The sequence below is a fragment of the Oryctolagus cuniculus genome, chromosome 3, assembly GCF_051225735.1.
Source record: "Oryctolagus cuniculus isolate XC-2025 breed Fujian yellow rabbit chromosome 3, ASM5122573v1, whole genome shotgun sequence".
Taxonomy (NCBI): domain Eukaryota; kingdom Metazoa; phylum Chordata; class Mammalia; order Lagomorpha; family Leporidae; genus Oryctolagus; species Oryctolagus cuniculus.
In genome coordinates, this window is record NC_142869.1 from 16288883 (window position 1) to 16300228 (window position 11346).

The 11346-nt window shown below is 44.8% G+C and overlaps 1 protein-coding gene across 2 annotated transcripts; it reads right to left on the reverse strand.

Moving 5' to 3' along the window:
- Nucleotides 1-7514: 7514 nt before the first annotated feature.
- On the reverse strand, nucleotides 7515-10953 carry KCNE4 (potassium voltage-gated channel subfamily E regulatory subunit 4). 2 transcript variants are annotated; one of them, XM_051847982.3, is made up of 2 exons: nucleotides 10479-10953; nucleotides 7515-9923 (listed from the first exon to the last, which is right to left on the reverse strand). In XM_051847982.3, the coding sequence occupies exon 2, from the start codon at nucleotides 9888-9890 to the stop codon at nucleotides 9384-9386; it is 507 nt and encodes a 168-aa protein (XP_051703942.1). In that variant the 5' UTR covers nucleotides 9891-9923; nucleotides 10479-10953; the 3' UTR covers nucleotides 7515-9383.
- Nucleotides 10954-11346: the final 393 nt, after the last annotated feature.

Consider the following 11346-nt stretch of genomic DNA (forward strand, 5'->3'; position numbering starts at 1 on the left):
ATAAAGCCTTTCCAGGGTTTACTACTTGCTACGGCTTAATGTCCCCACCAAATTTCTCACTTAAATTTAATTGCCATTGCAACTACATTGAGAAGTGGGATCTTAAGAGATGATTAGGTCATGGGGGCCTCCTTCATGCACGAATTAAGGCCATTAATTGGGGAGCAGGTTAATATTCTCTGTGTGTGTGTGTGTGTGTCTCTTTCTCTCTCTATCTTTTATCATTTGATGCCATCTGTCACATTATGACACAGTAAGAAGGCCCTCACCAGATGCCAATACCTTCATATCCCAACCTTCAGTACTGTGAAAGATAAACTTTGGTGGAACTCTGTTTAAGCAACACAAATTTCAGTGCTACCCATCTCATATTCACATGCGCACTCTCAATTAGTATGAAAACTGTAGAGTCATCTTTGACTTCACCCTATTCATCAGCATCTGGCATTCAACTGCTGGTAGAATCTCATCAGTTTTAAAACTAAGTATTTCTAGCTTCTGTCTCCACTTTATCACCTATTGCCCACTTCTCTATTCTCACCTGGAATCCTGCTATCTTGAAATTCCTTCTTCAGTTCGCCTTTCAGAATGAAAAAAACTATCAATATTATGACAGAGGCTGAGTTTTTTGTCATTGGACATCCAATGTCTAGCATGTTCTACCCCAAATTCAAGTATTATTTTTTAATTTGCACAGGTACACCTCTGATCACATTATCCTTTCCTGTTCCAACATTTTTCTTGCACTCAGTGTTTTCATGACAGAATAAATACTTTTTGGTAATTAATCAACTTTTAAGAAAAGAGATTCCAGAGAGGGATTAGTGACCAGAGGCAAGGGAGAAGAGCTTACATTCTACATAAAGTATCTGACACCTGTCACAGACAGCCAGGATTATGCAAAAAGATGGGAAGTTCAGGGTTTTTTAATGATGTATCTATTTATTTGAAAGAGTAATAGAGATTGGGGGGTCTTCCACCCACTGGTTCACTCCCCAAATGGCCACAGTGGCTAGTCCAGGTTAGTACAGGCCAAAGCCCAAAGACAGGAGCTCCAATTAGACCTCCCATATGCATGGCAGAGCTCACACTTGAGCCATCTTCTGCTGCTTTCCAAGGTGCATCCTCGGGGAGCTGAATTGGAAGTGGAGCAGCCAGGACTTGAACCAGTGCTCCAAAATGGGGTGCCAGCATTGCAAGTGGCAGCATAATTCACTATGCCACCATGCCAGCTCTTAGTTCAAGTTTTAACCTTAGGAATTTGAGATGCTTATAGGACATAGGTGGACATAGCCAGAAGCATTTTGGTGTTCACTAAAAAAGTCTAGGCTTGAGCTGAATGACTGGGACCTGGAGACAGAGTGGGAGCAGAGGAGACAGCAGGTATTTAGGGTTGTCAACTTTGGAGCCAGATTGCCATGCTCAAATCTCAGTGCTGCTGCTAGCTAGCTGTGTGCCCTGATCAATGTTCATGACCACCCCATACCCAAGTTTCTTTATTAAATGGCTTAAAAATCCCATCTCTTAACTTGCCATGGCAATTAAATTCTAAGAAAGAAGTCTAGCAAATACTAGACAGGTGTTTCTTAAAAGGATTTACTTAGTGGTTGAAGATTTAAGGGTGGATGAGTTCACCCAAATAGAAAATGGAAAAAAAGAAGAAAAAAAAAAGAAAAAAAACACAAGGAGAGAGAGCTCTAAGGAATGTTAGCTCAACTTAGGCACTCTGGCTACAAAAATAATACCACACAACTCCGGCTCTCAAGAGATGTATAATTCTATGGGAAAGACAGTGAAACTTCTGTAATTGAGGCATGAGAACAGTGTGATAGTAAAACATGTGAAGATGTGTGTATGGGTGGGGGGAGAGTTTTTTTAAAAAGAGACAAAATCTCTCTCCATGCATTGTCTCCAGTTCTTTGGCAGAAGTTGTAAATGGAAAAGAAAGATAAGAATGAGAGAGACATGATTCTACTTCTATTAGAATAAGCATACAAAAATAATGACTGGTGATGTGCCTGTAGGTTTCTTCATCATCTTAGTCTAGAGTGAACTTCCAGTGTCACCTTCAAGGACAGTCACATAAGACTGGGAGACATCAGGGTAGGAGTGAGGTGCTGCCTATAACAGACTCTGCAGTTGGAACTGAGTAGAAATACACACACACACACACACATACACAAGCCTGAAAACCACTGTTTCATGCAGAACAATTACATTCAACTATGGTTGAATATTTCTTTCCTGCTATTTATAGCTTCTTCCTTCCCTTTGTTAAAGTTTCCAGTGATGTCACATTGCACAGCCTTGGGAGGATATGTTGACTCCTGCCCACTCAGACCCATTGCCTGCAAAGGGCAATAAGCACCAGGATATGCTCAGGAAAGGAAGACAAACTCCCAGGAAGCCTCAGAGGACTAGTCAATAGAGGTAGCATCAGGCTAGGCTCATGCTGAATGATCATGACCTGGAGATGGACAGGTGGCAGAGCCAGTTTGCCAGGCTCAAACTGCAGGCAGAAAGAGTTACATGACCCTGCCCAAGTCCTGGTGGTTGGGGAGGAAGAATAGGAGAGAAGTGGGGTCTTCAACATTCTCAGAAGGGGAGAAATACTGGCTATGGTTGCATGCTATTAAAGTCTATTTACAGTATCCTATCAAAGACAAAGATTTTTTTCTTTTTCCATCAACTTCATTTACAGTTCCACCAATGCTTTGCATACAGTACAGAAGATACCGCTGTGTCCATTTCACCAATGAGGAAATGTGCTCACAAATGTTAAGTAAAATATACAATGTCACAGAGCTGCCTACTTTCTGAGATGGTGCTAGATTCTTATGTCTCATGCTTTCTCCTTCTTAGTGATTAAAAGAGTACCAGACTTTATGCTAGAAAGTCTGTATTTGAAGCCTGATCATTTTTTTTCATTTTTTTTATTTTTTATTTATTTGACAGAGTTACAGACAGTGAGAGAGAGACAGAGAGAAAGGTCTTCCCTCTGCTGGTTCACTCACCAATTGACTGCAATGGGCGGAGCTGCACCAATCTGAAGCCAGGAGCCAGGGGCTTCCTTCTGGTCTCCTGCACGAGTGCACTTGGGCCATCCTCCACTGCCCTCCCAGGCCACAGCAGAGAGCTGGACTGGATGAGGAGCAACTGGGACTAGAACCCGGTGCCCATATGGGATGCCGGCACCGCAGGCGGAGGATTAACCAAGTGAGCCATGGCGCTGGCCCCCAAAACCTGATCATTCATTACGTTAGGCAGAAGGTAACTGCTCTGAGCCTTAACTTTCCTATCTATATCATCTGTATATGATCAGATATTATAGATATTATAGACCTAACCCACAGCTTCCTTGGAAATTTAAATAAGATAATCAAAAGGAAAGTATCTATAACAGATGAAAACAAATAGAGAAGCAATATATTTTGTCCACTCAAATACACATTGGTGCCCCAAAAACTGTTCAAAGACACAGGCAATGTATTCTTACATTTTCCTAGAAAAGGAGGGCCTTGCACATAGACATCCTCAACTCATATTGTAAATTAATGAGAAACAAAGATAACTTCATTGGAATTCATCTGTGTGAACATCATAACCTTTTGGGAATCAGACAGGTGTTGACTTTCCCCAGTAAGAACCCAGTGAGGTGCCTAGAGTAAGAGGCAGCTCAAAACACAGAATCAAAAAGACTGGATGAAGTGTGTGCATTACATGGGGCAATGGAAGAAAGAGACAGAGGGAAGTTGAGGACAGAACAAGAAAAGGATATAGTTATTAATGTAAATAATTCTTTAATGATGTCTCCTAGCAAGAGAGTGCAAGGTGAGAAAACAAATTCCTAGAAATAAGAGAACAAGAGCTTAGCTATATTGACAGGGCAAGAAAGTGCAAGGACAGGATTGTAAAGCATGTAAGTAAGAGTATCAGCATTGAGGCAAAGCAAGTTAAACTACCACTTGCAACACTGGCCTTCCATATCAAGGTCCCAGTTAAGTTCCAGCTGCTCCACTTCCAACCCAGTTTCCTTCTAATGCACCTATGAAGACAGAGGATAACAGCCCAAGTGCTTGGGTCCCTGGGAGACCTGGATGGAGTTTCAGGTTCCTGATGTTAGCCTGGTCAAACCTCAGTTGATATGGGCATTTAGGGGTTGAACCAATGAATGGAAGACTCATTCTCTCTCTCTCTCTCTCTCTCTCTCTCTCTCTCTCTCTCCCTCCCTCCTTCCCTTCCTCCCTCCTTCTCTCTCTCTTCCTCCTTCCCTTCCTCCCTCCTTCTCTCTCTCTCCCTCCCTCCCTCCTTCCCTTCTTCCCTCCTCTCTCTTTCTCTCTCTCCCTCCCTCCTTCCCTCCCTCCCTCCCTCCCTCTCTCTCTCTCCCCTCTGTTTCTCTACCTTTCAAACAAATAAATAGACCTTTAAAACTAAAAGGAGAGGATTGGATTGTTCCAAGTTAAGAGCAGTGCTACCTCGGACCCCTTCTTCTGCCTGCAAAGAGAGGCTGCGTTATGCTCAAAGCTCATTGCCTGATCCAAGAACAAAACTGTAACTCGGAAAATAGACCTAATGATCTAGCACCAGTGGACCATGGGCTCCTTCAATCAAGTGACCTTCACTGATTATCTCCATGGTAACAACTCACATCCCAAACTGTTCCTTCCTGTGTGGGAGGAAACATTTCAGAAACGGGAGAAAGCAGACTTTAACAGTGGTTTTTCTCTCTTCTGACCCTTCTCCTTTGGCAAATTGTGTCCTTTCTCTGAACAGTGCAGTCTCCTGAGGAAATGGTCCCCAGAGAGGATGTTTCTGTGACTTTATTTGCAGATGCATGCCCAGGACTCATTTTTAAAAAGTAGACAATGAGAGCTGTTTTATTTTCATGTGACACTCAGTGCTTTGCAGGGCACTTCACCATGCTGTTCGTGGACAGCTCTCCAAAGAGAAGGCCAGCTTGATAGAGGTCTCACTTGCCCCAGAACTACAGAGCAACTCGGTAGCAGAGTTGACTTTGAAAGCCAGATATCACAAGGCTTAGCCCCTCCCCTCTTTATTTTCTTCCCTACCTTGCTGCATTCCAGCCCCATACTGAACCACCATTCTAGTCAACTGACTGACATGTCTCCTTCCAACCCTAGATTTGTCCTAAGTCTCATGATATACCTTCTGGTTTTCTCCAGCATGGTGTCCAGACTTTAAAATGAAGAGGATGGGCTGGCACCATGGCTCACTTGGCTAATCCTCCACCTGCAGCACCGGCACCCTGAGGTTCTAGTCCCAGTTGGGGCACCGGATTATGTCCCGGTTGCTCCTCTTCCGGTCCAGCTCTCTGCTGTGGCCCAAGAAGGCAGTGGAGGATGGCCTAAGTGCTTGAGCCCTGCACCCACATGGGAGACCGGGAGGGGGTGCCTGGCTCCTGGCTTCAGATCGGCACAGTGCCGGCCGTAGCAGCCATTTAGAGGACGAACCAACGGAAGGAAGACCTTTCTCTCTGTCTCTTGCTCTCTCACTAACTCTGCCTGCCAAAAAAAATAAATTAATTAATAAAATAAATAAAAATAAACAAAATGAAGGGGATGGGGTAAGCATTTGGTGTAGTTGTGAAGTCACTGCTTAAGGCACTAGTATCCCATGTTAGAGTTCCTGAGTTCAAGTTCTGGCTGCCTTCTGATTCCAGTTTCCAGCTAATGTGCGCTCTGGGAGGCAGCAAGTGATGGTTCAAGGGGGTGTGTTCCTGCCACTCACGTGGGAGATCCAGATGAGTTCTCAGCTCCTGGTTTCAGCCTGGCCCAATCTTGGCTTCAGCCTTCCCCAGCCCTGACTGTTGTTTGCATTTGGGGAGTGGACCATAGAATAGGATCTCTCCCCCCCCCACCCCACCCCCATTTCCTGCTTCACTCTCCCTTTCAAATAAAGTAAATAAAAAGTTAAATTAAGGGTATGGAGCAAATACATGCTTTATCTAGACTTGGAGAATAAAATACATTTTAAACTCTGTTCTGTCTGTTCCACAATGTCTAGGGTCAGAACAGCATTTTACAGGATGATGAATGACCCTGCACTGGCTGAGCCCTGGAAGTGCACGTCTGACCACGAAACCCTCCAATCACAGCTCTGAAATGCACCATGGGGTCCACTTTCCAACCAGGACCATGAGCCAAGAGCCTTCATTCCTTGGCTCCGCTTCAGCCTTTCCCGGTAGTTTTGATCCCATGATTCTGTCCACAAAAGAAATCTTTTTTTTTTCTGCAGCATCCCTGCCTGCCTCTGACGTACAAAGGTGTAATTAGAACAGCATGGAGCAAGCAGGATGATCCATTTACCTCATCCCTTCACATTTAAGTGCTTTTAAAATATGTTTCTAATATCCTAGGTGCAGGGGCCAAATTCCCTTCTCAGTTTTTCACATGCATGAGTAAATCCACACAGACCAAACCCCTTGGGCCTTAGGTTCTGCTTAGAAGTTCTTTAAAAAAAAAAGAAAGAAAGAAAACAAATATTCCATTAAAACGACATAGTGTACTCTGAATATTTTTAGGACAATTAGAGTTTAGAATTCCCTCTTCTTCCGCCCATGCTAACAAGAAATCTTTCTTAACCATTTCCTTACCAAGAATGACAACAGTAAACTGGAATAAATTAAAGGGTTTTCTTTTCTTCTCATCTTACATTATAGAAGTGTCAACCAGTGGAGTGTGATCCAAGGTATTATTTGGGAAGGGTCCAGGCTCCCCTATACCATTGCCAGATAAATCCTTTAGGTAGATAATTGTTTGTGAGTCTACTGGAAACATTGACTTGAACCCAAAAAACAGCTCAGAAGAAACAAGGAAACATAAAAGGAAGAACATTTTTCCATCTGCTTGTGTCAAAGTGGCTCAGGAGTTTGGGTAATTTTCTTTAGCACTTTTGATCATGTAAAGAAAATTGCAAAGGAAAGGCCACAGCAGGTGGGACATGCCTCAGCCAGTAGCAAGAGATACAGCAAGGCCAAGTGGGAGGGCCTGGGAAGAAACAGGAGCAGACTGGGAGAGGAAGGGGAGGGGTCTCAACCCATGGACCTGGCATTTCAGGGCATTCTTGAATTGCTTTATATACAGTGACATCCCGCCTGGCATGCTAGGACCATGTGGATAATATTTGCCAAGCCAACCAGCAAATCCAGTGTTTTCTTGCAACCCGGTTTGGTGCAACCTCTTACCACCAGTTGCCATGTCAGTACACTTGCAAGCCCAAAGCCTCCACAGCTACAAAATTTAAAAAAAAAAAAAAAAAGTTGATGTGAGACCATCTGGTACTTATTTCCCATTCATTGCAAAGCATATCAAAGGATGCAAAAAAAAAACCGTACCCCATTTACCCCACTGCTGAGGTAGAAGTCACATAAACCTTCAGAAGCTTCTGGCTTAGAAGATGAGCAAAATCCAGTGGGCTTGGAGAGTATTTCTGTGATATCTCATAAACTGAGAGTTAAACTTTAAAAAATAATGATAATAATAAGAGAACAAGACTTCCCAGGGAAATGTGTTTATTTAAATTAAAAAATATTGTGAAACTTACAAACTGTTAAATACAAACAACAATTCTATACAACTCAATAGAATAAGAAGGAAGTCTATACATCACGTTTTAATAGGCGCAGATAGACTACGCCAAACTTCAGGATTAAGCAATGGAAAATGTGACAACGCACATGTCCGTCGCAGTAAAGTTTCAGAATTCAAGTGATTCCAGGCAAGGGGCCAAACTTAACTTGGCTTCTTTCAACTTAAACAGCCCCCTTTGGAGTAAATCCACACGCTGAATTTTAAAGTGAACGGAGGGCCATTTTCCCCAAACATAAATCTCCTCTAACTCTGTGTCAAAGTGAACCGATAAACCAGCTCCTACACTGTTAACCCTTCCTTGGGAGCAGTCATTACTGATGGGTCTCCAAGGCAGGGAGAGTTCTGGGGCTTTTATTTATTTTTTAAAGGCATTTTTTTTTTAACTAGAATTAAGTTTGACATTTTGGTGTGTTGTGCTTCCTTTTTATCTTCAGCGGCCTCCAAGATCTGCTACAAAGATATCGACCACAACAATACTGGAGACACCGGCGTGCGGTTCTGAGTGCTTTGATTTAGACCCCTTTTTCCCTTTGCTGGGGGCGTGACCATCCCAACACTCAGAGAACCTTGCAGAAAAAATATGGTATCCGTCTCTGGCTCGATCCTAGGAAACGCAGAGCAGGGCTGGGTTGCTGACTTGCCCTGAACTGCTCATTACATGTGTTCTGAGTGTCTCCAACTGCTCCTTTAAATCAGCAGATTCTAGACTAACTGGCCAAAGGGGAACTATTTGGTCCAAGCTTCCTCACACCAAGCCATGGAGGATTTATCACACGGTCCTAAAATCTGAAGACACCCTCCCAGCCCCCTGGGACTTCAGCCTCATGAAGGCAGTGAGCCTCTTGATGACATGCCCAGGACCACACAGGCAAACGAGCGTCAGGGCCCGTGATCAGGAAGCACAGAACTTGGCCCCCAGTTTTGTGCAGACGCCGCCTGAGAATGCCCTTCCAGGTCTCAGCTACGTGACGAAATCCCACAGTGGGAGGCCCTCAGTTATATCCTCTCCCAGCTCAGAAAAACCAGGCTGGGAAAATGAGCAGCAGCAGAGCTAACAGTCTGGCCTTGTTCAACCCCACCATTACCCCTTCTGGAAAGATCCAGAAGATGCTAGATGGTCACACGTCAGAGAGTTCAAGGTCGTAGGTGAGACAAATGGACAAAATAGCAGATCATCTCTTACAACTTCAGCCCATGTTAACAGTTTTTAAAAGTTGCTTTTCTCTCCCACTACACCATGCACATGGGCTGAATTCAGATGTCTGGCTCTCTCCCACCAAAAATCTTCCATCAAAATGTCCCCCTTTAGTCCAAAAGACCCCAAAAGAAGCTGGTTAACTCACTGTGAACTAATGTCACTGGTACACAGTAGAGATACTTAGAGCCAATCAGATCTAGAACAAAGCTCTAGGCAAATTAGCAAATCAAAACTAGTCCCTCAGCATGCCCTGGGCACAGCCAGATGCTGCAGGAGTTACCCAGGACAACGACAAGTACATCATCTGGCCAAATTCTGAACAGGAACGCCATCACCCAGGCCCCAAAGTCAACGCACACACTGCACGACTTCGGGGCTTTTTCAGGGGTGGACCCAGACCACGGGCACTTGGAGGACTCGGCCGGAGCCTTGTCCGTCACCCCGCCCTGACTCAAGGGCTTGCTGAGGTCTCTTCAAAGTGGCAGCTGCACTGCAGAAGCGAAACCAGACGCTGGAAAACTGTCTTTCCTCTCAGGGTGCTGGCTGATGGAGCCGACTGCGGACGTCCGGGGGTGCTAGGAATTCTGATGGATATTCTCCGAGGAGCCTTCGCTGCTCTCATTGAGGGGCGTCTCCGACGTCTCCTCCAGCTCGTCATCTGCCCCCTCCTCCTGAATGGTGAGGTGCACATCTGGGGAGGAGGACTCGGAGCTCACGCTGTCCCCTTCCATGGAGCAGAGGGTGCAGGACAGCGCAGGCGCCACGCTCTCCTGTAACACGTTCAGCATCATGGGCACCTGCACCGACCTCAGACCAGACACCACGGGCAGCGGCTTCATGGCCTCCCCCCAGAGCCTCTCCTCATCTTTGTACAGCAGCAGGAGGCTGGACTTCTTCTCCCGCCTCTTGGATTTCATGTAGCCCAGCATGATCCCAATCAAGAAAATGCCATAGAAGGACATGACAACCAGAATGTAAAAGTATTCATTGCCATTGCCGCTGCCGCCGCTGCTGGGCACATGGGACTCGAGGGGGCTGCTGGAGGCCACGGTGCCGGGGTGTGTGCTGTTCAGAGGCTCCATCTTCGGCCTTGAAAGGCTGCCCAAGGCCAGGACCTGGGGAGAAAGCTGCAGGTTAGAGCTCTCCTACAGATCCGTGAGCTGGGAGGAGGGCAGGCATGAGGCTTGTGGAAATGCAATGTCAAAAAACGCTTCTGAGTGAATGAAAGGAACAGCATGAGAAGCCCCATCAAACAGTTAACAGGGTTATCCAAGAGGACTCGGAGTGCATGGGAGGAAGGCAGGGGTGGTGAAGAGTCAGGAGGACTTTCATTTTTTAGTGCATACTCGGTACATGCCTGTCCTACACGAATTTTATAAAGTAAGCATGCATCACTTTAAATATTTTTTTAATTTAATGTAAGACAAAGGAGCATAGAAAAAAAATAAATACTACCTTTACAATAATATAATAAATCTTTGAAATAGGAACTGAAACGAAGCGCACATTTTGCTTCTAAAACTTAAAACTATTTTTAACTCAAAGCAAAGTTTTCCTAGAACAAAGAAATGAAACAGAAAAAAAAGGAAAGAAGGAACTCTCCATCTGTAAATTGTTAGAAATACTCCTCTTCCAAATATATCTGAAGCAAAGTAGCATTGCTAACTTACCAAAGGCTGACGACTCGTCCCAAGCCCTGAATTCCTAAATGGTCAAGTCCAAGAGCGTTCCTCCTCTGCGTCTGGCTCCCCGCTCTGACAGCTCTGTTGCTGCAGTTGGGATATATAGTCAAGAAATGCATCGTCACGTGTTCTGGGAGGAAAATTTACAACAGAGGTTGATCGTGGCAGCGTGAGCAGTGGACTCAAAGCACTGCAGTTCAACTCCGTGAACTTTGCAGCTGTGAAAAGAAAACGCCCGGGAGGTGGGAACTGCTCCTCACGCCACTGTGCTGAGCAGAGTTTTCAGGTGGCTGTGAAAATGAGGGAAAAGAGGAGAAAAGAACATGCAAAGTTGGAACCCTTACCCCAAAGCCCACTCTCATTGAAAGTTAGTTCATGCTTCAACCCTCCTCTAGAGGAATAGCCATTCTGGGCTTTCAGAAGCAGTCAAACCCCTAGTCTGAAAGAAAGACCATAGGAGGCCAGTGTGGGATTCACAGTCAAGAAACTAGGGATTAAGTTTCAGCTCTTTGACTAACTATGCAAATCTGAGCACTCCTTCCTTAACCTTTCTGCTCCAGACCCTTGATCTATGAAGTTGTTGGACATGGGGGGGCTTCAGCTGGTAGAAGTATGTGAACCAGGTGACCTTCCTTGTCCTAATCAGCTTAACCTATCTGTGATAAGATTTCACAGGTTGTGTGGCTAGTGCAGGTTGGCCCTTTAGAAGCACAGAGAGATTTTACCTGTCGTCCACATTGAACTCACAAATCTATTTTTTGATAAATATTTTTAAAATCTCCAAGAGCATTCTTGATAGTCTGTGTGAAATGGGAACATGTCATGGTGAAAGATGCTACGGAAAGGTTTTGTTCTA